The sequence below is a fragment of the Rattus norvegicus genome, chromosome X (genome assembly GCF_021556685.1).
Source record: "Rattus norvegicus strain SHRSP/BbbUtx chromosome X, alternate assembly SHRSP_T2T, whole genome shotgun sequence".
In the NCBI taxonomy this organism is placed as follows: domain Eukaryota; kingdom Metazoa; phylum Chordata; class Mammalia; order Rodentia; family Muridae; genus Rattus; species Rattus norvegicus.
In genome coordinates, this window is record NC_141554.1 from 161419485 (window position 1) to 161436164 (window position 16680).

The following is a 16680-nucleotide window of genomic DNA, read 5'->3' on the forward strand; positions in this document are numbered from 1 at the left end:
GAATGCAATTAATTCTTCTGCCATAAACCTCTTTCATTCCTAGTCAATAATTTGTTGGTTTAGCTAGGACCCTTCCTTTCTTAAAAGTTTTCCCAAAGGGTTCCTAGAGCAGTGTAAAGTGTGTGTGTGTGTGTGTGTGTGTGTGTGTGTATACACATACACACATACATATATGTGTATACATATGCATATATATGTCTCCAATCAAAAAGGAATTCCAAGTATTTAAAAAAATTAGTTAAGATTCATATGTGTCCACTGCCACTTTAGATGGTTTAATGCCTGGAAACTCACCAGTGATCATTAAAATATGGTATAGGCTTTGGGAATAGCTCCATTTTACGTAAAGATTTGTACTTTAATAATTTATTTCTTTGTATTGTGTGACATATGTGGATTCATGGCCCCAGGTGGCTAATAACATGACGTGACCGTAATTTATCCCTCTTCTGCATAGTAGACTACCTTTTCATACTATGAAACTGCATCTGCTAATGAAAAAGGGCAAAAGAGAAGATTTCTACATACTTATACGGCCACGAGTACAATTTCTAATGAACAAATTTCTGGGGGTTTTTTTTCTTATTTTTAAATTCAGTACAGATAAGGAAAGGGTTCTCTATGCAGCACTGTGTTGGAAAGAATTGATTTTGCATCTTTTTTTTTTCTTCTTAGGCATAACTAGGGAGATCTACATTTCTTCATGGTTAATTAACATTTTCTCTGTTTGTCTTTTCCTTTTCATGTCAGGCACTATGAACAAGACCGTAGTGCACTTAAAAAAAGGGAATGGGGGGTTGGGGATTTAGCTCAGTGGTAGAGCGCTTGCCTAGGAAGCACAAGGCCCTGGGTTCGGTCCCCAGCTCCAAAGAAAAGAACCAAAAAAAGGGGGGGGGGAATGGGAATGAAGGAGTCAAGAAGTTCAACAAAAAGATCTTTTTTCTTCAGGCTTTGATCTTTTGGGGGAGCCCTACAAGGTAGCTGAATATGTATGTAAATTATCTTTTTGGACAATACTTTCTTGCTATAGTTTTGAACCTGCTTATTAACATTAACTTTATTTTCAAACAACAAAACTTATTTTAAAAGTGATACTGTTGGGGTTGGAGATTTAGGTCAGTGGTAGGGGGCTTGCCTAGCAAGCGCAAGGCCCTGAGTTCGGTCCCCAGCTCCGAAAAAAAAAAGTGATACTGTTAAATTGGGGGCAATTAAAAGTTTCAAAAGATGTGTGCAAGAACAAAATTCATATTCTCTGACTTGTAAGACTTTCTGTCTTCAAAGAGCCCCTCACAGCCCAACCCTTAAGAAATGGGTCTCCAGGTGGGGCAGTCTCTGAATGGCCTTTCCTTCAGTCTCTGCTCCCCTCTTTGTCCCTGTATTTCCTGTAGACAGAAGGAATTCTGGGTTAAAATTTTGGCGATGGGTGGGTGGCCCCATCCCTCTACTGGGGGCCATATATAATCTCTGGATATGGTCTCTTACAGGTTCTTTCTCCCCTTTGTTGGGTATTTTATTCATTTGTTTCTTTATTCAGAAACATAAATTCTCAATAGACAGTTCTCTTCCTGGTATGTTGGATTCACTAGCACTTGTTATACCCTTTAAAGTCTCTCTCTCTCTCTCTCTCTCTCTCTCTCTCTCTCTCTCTCTCTCTCTCTCTCTCTGTGTGTGTGTGTGTGTGTGTGTGTGTGTGTGTGTGTGTGTGAACACCATACTAATCTGTATTATGGCACTAAAATAATCTCAAAAATAGGCTTTCTTTTTCAGCTAGGCTTCACAATTTACCTAGTGGAAAGTATGTTTGAATCAATGGACCTGGCGTATCATTAGACTTCTTGAGTCAAAGTAAATGAAATGTGAAGAGTCATAGCTCTTCCAAAGGCTAAAGACTGATTCCAATACTAAAAATTTTAAGGATGGAAGGAAGGTTACATTAGGTTGTTTTATGTAATGGTGTTTGCTTTAGAATTGCAGAAAATGGTAGTAGAATCCTGCTATACTCACAGATCATTGACTAGCCTAATTGTCGTTGGAGGGGCATCGTCCAGTAACTAAGGGGAGCAGATGTAGAGGCCCACAGCCAAACATTATGCAGAGGCAGGTGAGCCCTGCATGAGAGTGGGTGGGGGATTGGTAGGAGCCACAGGGGTCAAGGACACCACAGAATCAACTTAACAGGGCTCATAGGGGATCACAGAAACTGAAGCGACAATCACAGACCCTGTATGGATCTGAGCTAGGTCCTCAGCATATACCTGATGGTTGTATAGCTGGGTCTTCTTGTGGGACTCCCAACAATAGTAGTCTGGGTTATCTCTGACTCCTGCCTGCTCTTAGGACCCTTTCCCTCCTACTGAGTTACATCGTCCAGCCTTGATATGAAGGTTTGCGCCCAGTGTCATTGCAACTAGTTATGCAGCGTCCAGTGTTATTGCAACTAGATATGCAGCGTCCAGTGTTATTGCAACCGAGTTATGCAGCGTCCAGTGACATGGCAACTAGATATGCAGCGTCCAGTGTTATTGCAACCGAGTTATGCAGCATTCAGTTGCGATCCCTGGGAAGTCTACTCTTTTTCAAAGGAAAAACGGAGAAGGGGTGGATCCGGAAGAGAGGAGAGGGGGTGTGGCGAGGGGGTCAAAGGAAAAAACTGGAGGACTTTTTATGTATTTTGAAGAAAAACTGATATAAAAATTAAAACCTCATAAGCCAATTTTATATACTTAGTATAGTAAGACAACTGTAGAACTAGTACGTTTTAAATTAAATTTTTATTTTATTTTTTGCATGTGGGTCTTTGTACGGGTATTTGTGCACCACTTGTGTTCAGAGGATATCACTGGATCCCCTGGAACAGAGTTACAAAGGGTCGTTAGTCATCATGTGCATGCTAGGAACAGGACCCATATCCCCATGAGGTGTAGCCTGTGCTCTTAACCCATGATTCCTCTACCTCTCCAAACCAGAAGAGGTTTCTAAAACAAACAACAACAACAACGACAGAACGGGACAAAGATATTTCAAAGAAAACAATGATAATGAAGTCACACATTTCTTATGTGTTTAGTTTTGGTTTTGGTTTTTCTTGGCTGAATGTTACTCTGCCTCATCTCCTGATTGCACAGTAAGCACTGTTTTTCACATTAAACTCTTCTTATTTCAAGCGTTACTGTACTTAGTGCTTAATAAATGGCCTTAACTGATTTGCCTTTTTCTTCCATTTCCTAAACTGTCTTTACACTACCAAAACAATCTTTAGAATGTAGATTACTTTAGACTACAAGAAGTTCTCAATCCCAGAACTTCTTCCAGAAGCACGCACGTGAAAGAAAGAAAAAAAGAAGAGTAGAGCTTTCTGCCATAGACATACAAAAGTAAAGTCATATAAACAAACAAAACATAGTAAGTCAGCTGTATTTTGCTCGGCAATGAATGCTTAAGTACCTGTTCCTTTAGCAATAGTGAAACAAGCCCATCAAGAGACTTACAGCAGGCATATATGCATCAAAAACATTGAACTTTGAAGGCAAGGTGGCCATTACCAAAAGCATGAAATGCTTCTGTCTTGTCTTGTAGCAGGTAACAGATCAGTTATTACGACTTCTTTCTCTTCTTCGTTTAAAAGCCACAAACTGAAGGTGTTGAATGTTTCTCATGACCAGGGAGAGTTGATCAAGGAAGTTGTTGATGGAAATTCGGAAGAGAAGAGGGTCTTCCGTAGTCCACCTACTACATGTGAGAAAGAGACACCGTCAGGGAAACGATCGAAGGGATCTGTTCGGCCCAGCACGCCATGCCTTCCCACTTACGCCTAACCCTCCCAGGCCTCCCTCAGCAAGCCCCTGGTGCACACACCGCCTCCCAACCCTGAGGCCTCCCCCGCTCCACAGTTTTGGAAAACTGACACAGCTAAGATACTGTCGTTCACAGTGTACTCCTGTGGAACCATTAAGAGTTGACGCTGGGCGTTGGCGACCAGGGACCTGCGTGCCATGTCTGCCTCCACAGCAGAAGAGAAAGGCACTCTCACAGAGCTGGGAGAAGGTAATGGTTAAGGTACCACCCACCTCTAGGTTTCGTATTGCTCTGTGGCCTGGTATACTTCCGAGGTCTGTCTGGCACCGTCCTCTTCTGTCGTCCAAGACCAGGACTACCCCCGAACCATCTCTCTGACTGTGTGAAACAAGCCTCACCCGCCTCCCACCTCCCCAATGGTTCATGTTTTCGTCTACGCCCTAAAATCTCCCCAGGCTCAGGCGACCCCCTGTCCCGCCAGCATGACATTTCTTCAATGCAGAATGTACTCCTCTGTCTCTTCCCCACCCCGCTGCCAGTCTTCCTGCTCACCCACCCAAAGCCCCCGCCCCCACCCCACCCCATCCCACCCCACCCCCGTTTCTCATCTTATCCTCCCTGGCTTCCCGCAGCCCCTGCCACGGTCTCCCGGGAAAGGATACAACTCCAGGAGCCGACTTGTAGTTGTTGCAGCGTCTCCGCTGGGTCCAGGGAGAAGTGGCACCTGCTCGTCCTGGGGAATGATGGCGGCCTCTTCAGCTGACACTCCTGACACTGCGGGGCTCCCCCGGCCGGAGCTGCCAGGAGCGGCCTGACTGCGGGCATCTTGTGGGCTATTCAGACGCGGGGAGCTGTCGTGGTCAACCTCAGTCGCCGAACTCTGAGACCTAGGATGGGCATCGGCAGCTTGAGGCCTATGCCGCCCATCCTCGCCGCCTTCGTCAAGCCCCTTTCTGCCACCTGAGTCGTCCTCGTCTGGACCCTGCATTGGCGGTCCTGACTTTTCACGCGGCGATCCTGGCTCCAGCGACTGCACTGCTCAGGCTCAGCTGCGCAGGTGAGGTGGCGGTTACAAACCGCTAACACCCACCACACCACGTGTGTGCCCACTGCGCTTGCGCAGGTGAGTTCTCGCGAGGGTTGGTTCCGGGCTGGGCTACCGCTCGGCTCTTGGTGGGTTTCTCTGGGAACCCTACGAGGCCTGGTCGGTATCCCAGGCCTCTCCTGGGTGGCTTGTACTGATGGAACCTTCCTCTTCTTCGTTTTCTTTTACTGGATGGATATTTTCTACATCTACATTTCAAATATTATCCCCCTTCCCGGTTTCCCCTCCGGAAAGCCCCTATCCCTCCCCCCCCAGCCTCTGCCTCCATGCGGGCGCTCCCCCACCCACCACCCACTCCCACCCTCCTCCCCATACCGGCGTTCCCCTACACTGTGAGATCCAGCCTTCCCAGGACCAAGGGCTTCTCCTCTCTCCCATTGGTGCCCACCAAGGCCCTCCTCTGCTACCTGTACAGCTGGAGCCATAGGTCTGTCCACATATAGTCTTTGGGTAGTGGTTTAGTCGCTGGGAGCTCTGGTTGGTTGGCATTGTTGTTCGTATGGGGTTGCAAGTCCCTTCGGCTCCTTCAGTCCTTCCTCTAACTCATCCTCTAACTCATCCAGTGGGGACCCCGTTCTCAGTGGAATGGTTGGCTGCGAGCATTCACCTCTGTATTTGTCACGCTCTGGCAGAGGCTCTCAGGAGACAGCTACATCCGGTTCCTGTCAGCATCGCCCCTTTGCTTCATCCATCTCACCTAGTTTTGGTGGCTGGATATGTATGGGCCACATGTGGGTCAGGCTCTGAATGGCCGTTCCTTGAGTCGCTGCTCTAAAATTTGCTTCCATATCCCCTCCTATGGTTATTTTTTTCCCCTTTTAAGGAGGACGGAAGCATCTGCAATTTAGTTGTCCTTCTTGAGCTTCATGTGCTCTGTGGATTGCATCTTGGGTGATTTGAGCTTTTGGGCTAATACCCACTTATCAGTGAGTGCATACCATGTGTGTTTTTCTGTGATTGGGTTACCTCACTCAGGATGATATTTTCCAGTTCCATCCATTTGCCTATGAATTTCATAAAGGCATTGTTTTTGATAGCTGAGTAATATTCCATTGTGTAGATGCACCACATTTTCTGTATCTATTCCTCTGTTGAAGGACATCTGGGTTCTTTCCAGCTTCTGGCCATTATAAATAAGGCTGCTATGAACATAGTGGAGCACGTGTCTTTGTTATATGTTGGGGCATCTTTTGGGTGTATGCCCAGGAGATGTATAGCTGGGTCCTCAGGTAGTGCAATGTCCAATTTTCTGAGGAACCTCCAGACTGAGTTCCACAGTGGTAGTACCAGCTTGCAATCCCACCAACATATAATTCCCTCAAGTTTTTCCACCATCAAGTGTGGAGAAACCACCTCGTTGGCACATAGAAAGCATGAAACTTCAGGAGCTCACTGCAGCAGCGGTAGTGCATGGTGTTGCAAGAGCACCTGCGCGAGCACGTCTGGCCTGTGTCCAGCATACACAAAGCTGTTGGGACCCTGAGAGATGGTTCCGCTGAGATACTCTACCCAGACTTTCCCCCCTGAACTCAGACCTTTGCACACAAAGATGTCCCATATTGGTCACTAGGCGGACAGTCATTAATGACACCGATTAGTGTGGCTGAAAGAGAAAGCCCAACACAACCTTCAGTGCTGGCCAAGATCGGAGACCAATCTTTCTCACCTCCCTGTACTCATTCATGTTCCTAAGGCTGGACCCAGTGCTACAGATGGGATGGCACGGGGTGGGATTGTCTCAGAGGCATTCGCTTCTCTCCCAGAACTGGGCGACGGATGGAGGAAATGTCAGCAGGACGATCACAGGAGCATTTGTCCTATGGGCACTAACAGCGTTTTCAAAGACCCGGAAATCATTTAACACAATGTGAGGCATGGCGTCGAGGAGCCATCCACTAGGGCAGTGGCCTTAGGTTGGAGTCTGTGGCAGGAAACTGGGGAGTGTAGTGGTTTCCCCATTTACAGTGAAGAAAGATGTGCTTTAAGGGTGAATAAAGGCATGCTCTGTTCATGCTCTTGAAGGGCAGGGCTGAAACCGGTGCCTAGAAGTGGTGTTTCCTGCCATGCGGTGGTGTTGAATTGGTGGGAGACTGTATGGCCTCTCAAAGTGGATGATCTAGTGGCCATGCGGGTTGCAGATGAATTTGTAGGGACTGCCGAGATCCGAGACTAAGACAAGACAAGACCATCCTGGTGGTCTGGGCATCCTCAAAGTCCCATGTGACTGGGGTGGTCACACGAGGCAGGAGACCCAGCCCATGGGGACTCGTGGGTACCTCATGTCCCTAGCTTGTGTACTGGTGTCCTGCCTGACTCTGGAGGATACGGTTCCTCGGGACTCAGAGGGCATTCTGAACAGTCAGTCCTACTTTGGACTCTCCAGAGGGTGGTTTAGTCCACAGGCTGAGCCGGGGCTGGATGGATTCTGCAGGGCCACAGCAAGAGGATCAGAAGCAGATTGCTTCAACTGTGTGATTACATACAGTCTGGGGTGGTGGCGGTGGGGTGTTCATCGGGTAGCGGAGTTCATGGAGAATGTGAAGGACTCCAAGGGAAACCCATCTGAGAAAATTGTGGGAACTTTCATGGTGGGGGGTTGGAGAGGATTGGACCATTGGGAGCCAGAGGCACACTTGAATGGTGTGAAATAGGGACAGAGGCCAGACGGCAGCCTGGGTTGTCAACGCAAGCCTCTTTGGCGATGGGAAAGCCTAGAATACCGGCAGAGTTTTGTGTCAGATGATGCCTTAACCAGAATTTTACCGTTGACATCTTCCCTTTCTTGGTAAACATGGAAGTAGCTATGGTCTTCCTGTGTCTCACCCTGAAAGGATCAGCACCTTCGGGGGACAGTCTAGAGAAAACTCTCAATGTCTAGTGATGTACTGATGATGTCTGGTACGAGGGTGTTTGGATGGGCCCTGGTGGCCCATGGATTGGTCCCCTCCCCATCAGAGGATCCTTATCAGAAGTGGATGATCTGCCTGCTCCTGGAGCTGACCCTGTGCCACAGCTCTCTGTACCCAGATCCCACTGCGAGAAAGCCGGTCTCTGGGAGTGCTGACACTCAGGATTACAGGAGGGTCAAGCCACTGTCAGAGACAGCAGGACAGGCTAACACCAGAGACAAGTAGATGGTGAAAATCAAGGGCAAGAGCCTAAGGAACAGAAACAAAGGTCACTTGGCATCATCAGAACCCAGTTCTCCCATCACGGCAAGCCCTGGATATCCCAACACGTCGGAAAAGCAAGATTTTGGTTTAAGATCACACCTCATAATGATGTTAGAGGACTTTAAGAAGGTCTCAAATAACTCCCCTAAAGAGATACAGGGTAACATGGGTAAACAGGTAGAAGCACCTAAAGAGGTATCTTGGGTAATTAGAACATTTGGGCTAATATCCACTTATCAATGAGTACATACCATGCGTGTTTTTCTGTGACTGAGTTACCTCACTCAGGATATTTTCCAGTTTCATCCATTTGCCTATGAATTTCATGAAGTCCTTGTTTTTGATAGCTGAGGAGTACTCCGTTGTGTAGATAATACCTTTCCTTCTTTCTTATCTCCTGCATGGCAGCCAGGACATAAATAATAATATTTCCAGGCCACAGGATTAGGTTTGGGGTTGTCAAGTGTCTTGGAGTTCCCATTGTTGTGATAAAACACCACATCCAAAAGCAACTTGGAGAGAAGGGGTTCATTTTAGCTTAATTCTTAAAGTCCATAAGGACTGAGGAGAGTCAGGGTAGAAACTGATTCACAAACCATGGAGGGATACCACTTACTGGAATTGTATTCTTATAGCACCCAGTACCATGAGCCCAGGGATGGCACAACCCACAGTTAGCTGGCCCCTCCCCATCAATCATCAATCAAGAAAATGCACCACAGGCTCGTCCATAAGTCAATCGGATGGGGCAATTTTCTCAGTTGACGTTCCCTCCTCCCAAATGAGTCTAGCTTATGTCAAATTGACAAAAAACAAACAAATGAGAAAACAAACAAAAACAAAAATAAAAAAATCACAAACAAACAAACCCAAATCCTAGCCAGGATATTAAGTAAGGGGGGCATTTTTAAAGATGGGAATTCTTTATATTCCGTAATGTTGCTAGCAATATTTGGTCAGTTTTATGCATAACAAACATCTTCCAAGTTGTGACTGACTTTATTTGGTTTTTTTTTTTGGAGTATATGGGGCATTAGTGTATATGTCTTTAAATTTTTATTTTAATCTTATTTATTTTTTTATCTGTATGAGTATTTTTGCCTGCCCATATGTCTTCATACTCTCTTTGTGCATTGCTCATGAAGGCCAAAAGAGGGCACTGGGTGCCTTGGGAGTTACAGACAGTTGTGAGTCACAATGTGGGTGCTGGGAACTGGTCCTGGAACCTCCAGAAAAGCAACCAGTGTTCTTAACTACTGGGTCATCCTTCCAGCCCCATGTATGTGTTTTGTACAGTGGCATTTTGCATTTGTAAGCAGTCAAACTTGGTATCACATACTGTTAAATCATATAGTTACTTCTGTGCCATAGGGATGGCAGTTTTCATCCTGGTTTTTTTTTTTTAAGTCCTTTTCTGATTCTGACTCTCGTTGCAGACCTGCTACCTTGGAACATCTCACATCTTTACTCTTGACTTCTGGGAAATGGGCTCACTGAGACCCTTATGATATGCATCAAAATAAGATACACATCTGTGCACAGAGCTCTCGGGACTGAACTTGACTCTCTGACAAGGACGATCACCTGAATATCTACATCCCCTCCTCCTCTATAGATAGCTTCGCTCTCAGAGGGTGTCCCTGCCTGTCTGTCTCAACACCACCACCACCACCACCACCACCACCACCACCACTTCTTTTGAGTCAGGCCTTCTTGCTCAGATCAGGAAGCGTGAGCTGTCACCATGGAGATGGGCACCCTCTGCAGCTCCACTCTAGCTGATTCTGAGGTCCAGTGCATCTGACTGTGAACCCCTCTGTTTAGTAGGGCGAAACCCAATTGCTTCCTGGCAAGGGCATGGAGAAGGAAGAGTGATATTATGCAGGTGAAGGTATAGTACTTTACTCACAGCAGACACAGCACTGAAAGACTGTTTATAAGGATAACTCCACTTAAACCCAATCAGTGATATTTCCTAAAAAGACACCACATTGAGAGCTCTAAGTTCACCTTCAGGATTATAATTTCTCCTCTCTGCCTATATCAACTTCAGGTAAATAGCCTCTTCCTTTCTGGGAAGGGAGGATAATTTTTACATAGCGTGCCTGTGGTAGCATGTTATATAATTGTATAAGAATACCATCTCCTGACCCCCTAGCTCATCTGTCAGAATAACTGACCCACAGTTGCTAAAGCTGTTTGGGAAGGATCAGGGGGTGTGGCCTTGTTGCACCTGCAACTAGGGAGCAAACAATGGAGCCTTTTAGGGTATTTTACATTCATATCACAGCAGCCAAGACTGGAATGCACAGTATACCTGACATCCATTGGTAGTAAAGGATTGATAAAGACACTCATCCTGGCAAAGGCATCAAACCTGATAGCTCCTATGTGCTAACCAGTGATATGTAAGGCAGACTTGGTGTCCACAATGAATAGGTCATTAAAAGAGAAAAGGGACTCTACCTTCTTTATCTATTCTAATACTATATAAATTCCCAATGAAGGTGTACTATAGACAGAATGGCCATGCCTCACACTCTCCTATTGGAAACTGTTTTCAATTCTGCAGCATCAGCGAGGGGCCAATTTGGCATGGAGATGAAGGGGCCGCGTATGTCCAGAGGTACAGAGTTAAAAGAACGCAAGGAAGCATTGGATAATTTATGATGATTTAATGGGTTTGTTTCTATAGTGGTAACGTTCAAAGTATTAGTAGCTATGAATGATATTTCCATAGACTACTCAAAGGGGAAAATTTAATATGCAATTAAACTTGTGAACAAATATCTAAATCTTCCACGATGGGGGAAGGCGCTGAATTGTCCGTGCTCCCTTCAACCTACTGGAAATTTCTTCACATACTTTATCATGGTGACATTTAAAATAACTTCTAGAGAGAATTAAGAGAGAGAGAGAGAGAGAGAGAGAGAGAGAGAGAAGAGAGAGAAAGCTAGACGTAGTATGCACCCTCCATGAGGATTTATGGGCATCAGTTACATGACTTCATTCTTTGAGATAATCTGCCAGCACCGCAGGAGGAGGGGGAGGGAGGAGAAAGCGCCCCACCTGGGGGAAATGCAAATTAGATGAACAGCACCACTCAGTGTTTTGATTAGGCTTTCCACTCAAAACATAATTAGGCATGTTTCCACTCAAAATGTCCTCTGGGCTTAAAGTAAATGTTATAAAAAGACAAACTTTAGCTGGGAGACAAAAACCACAACTGAAATGGGAAGTTTGGCACATGAATTAAGGGGCTTAATCTTCCTGACCCGGATGTCAGGATGTCAGCACTTTTGTTTCGAAGGTTGGTTCTTAGGGATGAGAACCCCAAAGGCATAGAATTCTCACCATCACAGAAAATAAAGCAGAGGAGAAACTTAAGCTGTACTACCAGGAAAAGGGAAAATACAGATGGATTTACAGTTCTCTGCTAAGTACTGAAGAGATCTCCTACAGAGAGATCTGATCTCCTACAGAGAGATCTGAACTGGTGTGTGTGTGTATGTGTGTGTGTGTGTGTGTCTGTGTGTGCATATGTGCGTGTGTGTGTGCGTCTGCATGTGTGTGTGTGTGTGCGTGTGCGTGTTTGTGGGTGTGTGCGTTTGTCTGTGTGCCTGTGTGTGTGTCTCTGTGTGTGTGTGTGTGTAATACTTAGAAGGGCATTTGGCTGCATCTGTGGTCCATTCGCTCCCGTTTTTGATGGAAAATAGTTTCAAGGGTTGTAGGCCTTGTTTGAGGCTCGCAAACTGCGTTTGCCATAAATTCACCCACAGTGATGCTCACAGTCTTTGTGTACCAGTGCAAGGATTGCTGGTGAACCGGGAAGCAGGGCTATGAGCCAGCCATCCTGATGCTATCGATTCACACAGACAGGCTCTGTACCCAACACCTCCACCCACACACCAATGAAATGTTCCCTTCAGTGTGTAGAGAGGTCCCGATCTACAGCACTTGTCAGATTCAACCGTACGGCTGATTCCGAGATACCAACTTGCCTCCAACTGCCTTGTAAATTCTCTGAACTGTATTGATTCACAGGACTACCTGTTCTAGACATCTTCAGAGACTTGGCACTGTCAACTGTACTGTATGGGTAAATATAAACTTTATTCTTTCTCACGCTAGGCTGTACCTTTCTTCCCAGGACTGTTTGCCTAACCCAAACCACAGAATTCAATTGCCCTAAGAGCACAAAGGGCAATTGTATATTGGTTGAAGTTCAATATCTGGGGGCTCGGGGAAGATGGCCTTTCTAAGGAATAAACTGGCGTTCAGTTCAGAACCATCAGATGGACCCACCACGGAACATATGATATCGACCCAATGACCCTTCGTGCCCCGCCATATCCCACTGGTACCCAGAGGCACTAACATCTTCTGAAAGAACTTGTGGGCTTAGTCCAGAAGCTCTTTAGAACTGCATGAAAGATACAAACAACATCTCATGTGGTTTCCCAAGCCCTCATTGCTCACACCTTCTGGGCAATAAGCGGTCATTCACGTGGGGCACACAGCGATGATTGACCCATGCTCTTGCCTCCATTCATGATGCCCACCTGGATCCCGAATGCACTGGGCTATAACGCTCTATTACATGTTTGGCTCAGAATTGTTCTGACATCCACAGGACTTGTGCGAGGTCTTGGGAGTATCTCTGTATGACGGATCAGCTCAGGAGTGGATTTGTACCTCCCAAGACTGTGTAGATTCGATAGACACACAGTCCTCATGAAACAGCCTTAGTACCATCTTCTGTGCATCAGTTCCAACTTTGATAAAACAGAGTGTCAATTCTATCATGTCAGAGGAAGATATAATGAACGATTCAGCCAAGGAAATCCTTAGTACAAACCTATTTTTGCCAAGTAAACCCTGAAGGATTTCCTCTTAAAAAAAGACAGAACCCACATCTGCTTTCAGGGGATTTTTTTTCCTTCCTTCCTTCCACAGACCATTAAAAACTGAGCAGCTAGTTCCCAGTTTCCTCTTTCCTGTCAAACTCATCTTCCGTATCTTTTAAAGCATGGAAAGCTACTCTCTGAATGGATGCTGAGCAAGTCTGTCCCAGAACTGGAGTTGGAGTGGATTTGCACAGTGCAGAGAGTCTGACACTGTACACAATCAACTCCAGGATGGAAACCTGGCAGCCTAGCCTTGGAGCCCTCCCCAATCAAAGTGAGGAGCCATGGCATGAATGCAGGTGAGTGTTTGTGTGATTGTGATGATTAGAAACTTCCCCAGCCAATGAGAGAGAGCCATGGATTCAGCAGGGCTGAGAACCACCACATCCAGGGATGTAGACATCTCCTTGGTGACTTTGGTTGAGTCAACCAGCCTCCTTACAAAGCCCTTAGCTCACCTCGCCCTACTAATTTGTGTATATGTCTGTGCCCCTCCCCGTGGGTATCTCCAAGGTAAGTGAACACGAGGAGAGGTTTCCTTTACTATTACAGGAAGAAAAAAAATGGCCTTATAGTTATAGTCAAGAAGATGCCCACTGTGGCAGGATACCCCAGAATCCAGAGCCCAGTTGAGTTTCATACCCTGGCAAGTCTTGAAATCCCACTTTCTTCTAGGCAATACCAGCAGCATCTTTATGGAGGACAGAGCCTATAAGGAGAACAGCTTGTGCACCAGGAGATAGACACAGAACCAGAAGATTGATGGCAAAAAGACATGGCACTTCTTCCCTGCCCAGCCCCGTGCGTGGGTCCATAGTTCAGAGACTGAGTTGTATATCCAAGCTCCAAGACTTGCAAGCCATTGGTAAACGGGAAGAGTCTCCATGACTGTTATTCTGGTTTGCTAAAGCAAAGCACTATGGGAAGTGACAGCCCAGTTCCTTTCAGTGGCATTGCTCTGGTGCTGGGAAGACCAAGGCAGGGGTGGGTTTCAAACCTGGACAAATAGATTAGGTGCCTATTTAACATATCAAAGCAAACCTGCCTGCCTAGTTCTCCCTGCAGTCCCTCAGCCCCTACCTATTACAGAGTCTTCCTAGCTGGCTTACCCCACCTTCTACCCTGCCTGGTCTTCTCTAGCCCCGGGTTTGGGGGGAGGGGGCTGGGCAGCTTTTCCCTATACGACCTCATCATTTTGGCTACCTGCTTCTCTTTTTGTACCTTTGGGGCTTGTGGCTGTTTCCCTCTTTCCCCTTTCCCTCCCCTGCCCCTCTCCTCTCCCCACATGGCACAGCTCAGTTGTATCCGTTCACTCTGGACTCTCTCAGATATCCCTGCCTCTAACTATGCTCTGTTCCTTCATCTACAATACACTGTCTCCTCCAGCATAGTCTTTATTTTTCATTCAGTGGGGTGCCTTTACTTCCTAAAGGAGTCGTAGATTTGGGGTCTCGAGAGAGGTCTGATCCTAGAAAAGGGCAGTGGAGGACCCCTTTCTATAAGAGCTTTCTAGAAATGTCAATCAAAGAAGAGGACAGGAGTGCACTTGGGAGACGCTCTGAGCTCCTGCAGAAGCACATAGAATATGCTCAAAGTGAAAAGGGGAGAGAAAGGGATACAGCTGTGCAGACGGAGAGCTCTGCAAGGCAAATGTTGGTATTTCTTTGACCTCATATTTATCTATATCCTGGAAATGCCTACAGGAGTTCAGACTATCACTTAGAAGCCCGGTTCTTTCTGGATGAGATAATTTGCCCGTCACTGGATCCTTTCAACTGGACGTGTCTGACTACTGAGCAGTGTACTGGGATGCAGTCCAGCGTTAGATGATTCTCATACAATGGAGGAATGAGATTATCCCGAAGCTCGCCAGATTTATCCAGCAGCCCATTAAACATGCCATTTCTTCACTTGCAGTGTGCATGATAGTAGACAGGAAGGAACAAATGTTAAGGCAAAGATGAATACTGTGTACTCCCTACCTCCATGATATTTAGACTCTAGAACGTTGGCCCGGTGAAGATTTGGAGAGCTGCCATATTGAAGCTCAGTGTTCCATTTCATCATCATGTCAAAAGGCCAAATAGGTAGCATATGGTAGAAATTACCAACAGGCAGATCATAATTCGATGTAATAAATTCTACCCCACTGGGAAAGGGTACTGTGCATATCTATATATTTATGTATCTAAGACAATAATTTAATTTCGTGCTAAGAAGCTACCTGGTTTGTGCTTTTAATCAAGTTCTCATGTCTCACTGTTTGTCTTCAAGGTTCAGCTTCCCACACTGAAAGCAACTGTCATATAATCACATGATGTGTCACTAAGTTTTGTCCTTTTCTTGTATGAGGGCCGTCATAATTTCCTCTCCAATGGCCAAGGGGGCTGTGTTTTCCTCCATTCTTTCAATGAAACCTCCTGAACATTCAGCTTCCTCCCCAGCCCAAAGGTGAGCAAGCAATCATGATTATTTTCCCTCCGATGAGGGTTTGGGTCATTAGCAGAATAGTCAAGTCCCATTTCTTCTAGTGAAGGAGCAAATGGTAAAACCATCCAAGGAGGTAAAACCCCTCAAATTGCTTGATTGTCTCCTGGAAGTTCGGTGCTGCACTAGGACACGGAAAATAAATGGCCACCATATATAGTGTGTGCTTCCAAATCCAGTGAACCCAACACCCCATTCAAACGGTGGCGCAAATCCCCTCTGTAGTTTTAGGTGTTCATGATGACTGACTGTGTTCCGGTACTGATCTTTAATGACTGTTCAGTAAAGCATCATTTCGTGCGCTCCTCTCTCAATATTCAAATACTCTAGAGCTACAAGTGTGCCGCTCTGGGCTAGAGAAAAGTATAGAGAGAAAACTGCGGTGATCTGATCCCAGTAGGAGTGTGTGCCATGGGGAAAAACAAAGCCGAGCCCAGTCACTGTCCCCCTCTCAGTAACAACTCTGACAATGCTAACTATGCTTTCAGGGATGCAGCCCTGGCTGAGTGACCTGACTGACCCCCGAGGAAGGCAACCTAACATGAAAGGGACACTCCTTGTTCACCCTGATGCTTGAGAGGATAAAATTCAGTGTTTGCTGTAACGTTTTGTGTAATGAAAGAGAAACAGAGGGGGAAAGGAATGGTTCAGACTCGAAGGGGTGAAGAACGGAATGGGGCTTGGAGGAAAGGGAAGTGAGGGAAGGTGATGGGAGAACCCGGAAACAGGGCTGGTGTGCGTGTGCATGCGTGTGTGAGTGTGTGGGTACATGCGTGTGCGTGCGTGCATGTGTGTACGTGTGTACGTGCATGTGCGCATGTGTGCGTGCGCTTGTGTGCGTGTGCCTGTGCGTGTGTGTGCACGTGCACATGCGTGAGTGCACATATGTGTGATGCACAGAGATACACAAGACGCTGCTGTGTAAAACTAACTTCAGGGCTGGAGAGATATGCACAGGCACATGCACGCACGCACGCACGCACGCGCGCGCACACACACACGCACGCACACATGCATACACATGCACATACACGTGTTAGTATGTTTATTGAACAAGTTGCTATAGTAACCATGCTTTACTCTCTCATTGCCCTAGGTTGAAAAAAAAAAGTCTCTGAGACATGGAAGCCACAGGCAAGGTGGACAGTGATGGCAGAAAGCCCCAGAGACTTATTTATATAAGGCAGAAAGGGCTCGAAATCCCGTAACATAC

The 16680-nt window shown here is 46.2% G+C and overlaps 1 protein-coding gene across 1 annotated transcript; it reads right to left on the reverse strand.

The window, feature by feature from the left end:
* Nucleotides 1-2752: 2752 nt before the first annotated feature.
* LOC134484035 (EKC/KEOPS complex subunit LAGE3-like) lies at nucleotides 2753-4928 on the reverse strand. Its single transcript, XM_087601093.1, has 4 exons — nucleotides 4458-4928; nucleotides 3906-4034; nucleotides 3543-3729; nucleotides 2753-2848 (listed from the first exon to the last, which is right to left on the reverse strand). The coding sequence occupies exons 1-3, from the start codon at nucleotides 4781-4783 to the stop codon at nucleotides 3588-3590; spliced, it is 597 nt and encodes a 198-aa protein (XP_087457219.1). The 5' UTR covers nucleotides 4784-4928; the 3' UTR covers nucleotides 2753-2848; nucleotides 3543-3587.
* Between the last annotated feature and the right edge of the window lie 11752 nt (nucleotides 4929-16680).

Excerpts from the sequence above, each read along its gene's own strand:
- LOC134484035 (XM_087601093.1), bottom strand. The coding sequence starts at position 4,783 with ATGCAGGGTCCAGACGAGGACGACTCAGGTGGCAGAAAGGGGCTTGAC. Across the intron at positions 4,035-4,457 it reads ACAAGTCGGCTCCTGGAGTT|CTCTGTGAGAGTGCCTTTCT; the intron begins GTATCCTTTCCC and ends ACCTTCTCCCAG. Across the intron at positions 3,730-3,905 it reads AACGACAGTATCTTAGCTGT|TAGGTGGACTACGGAAGACC; the intron begins GTCAGTTTTCCA and ends TCTCACATGTAG.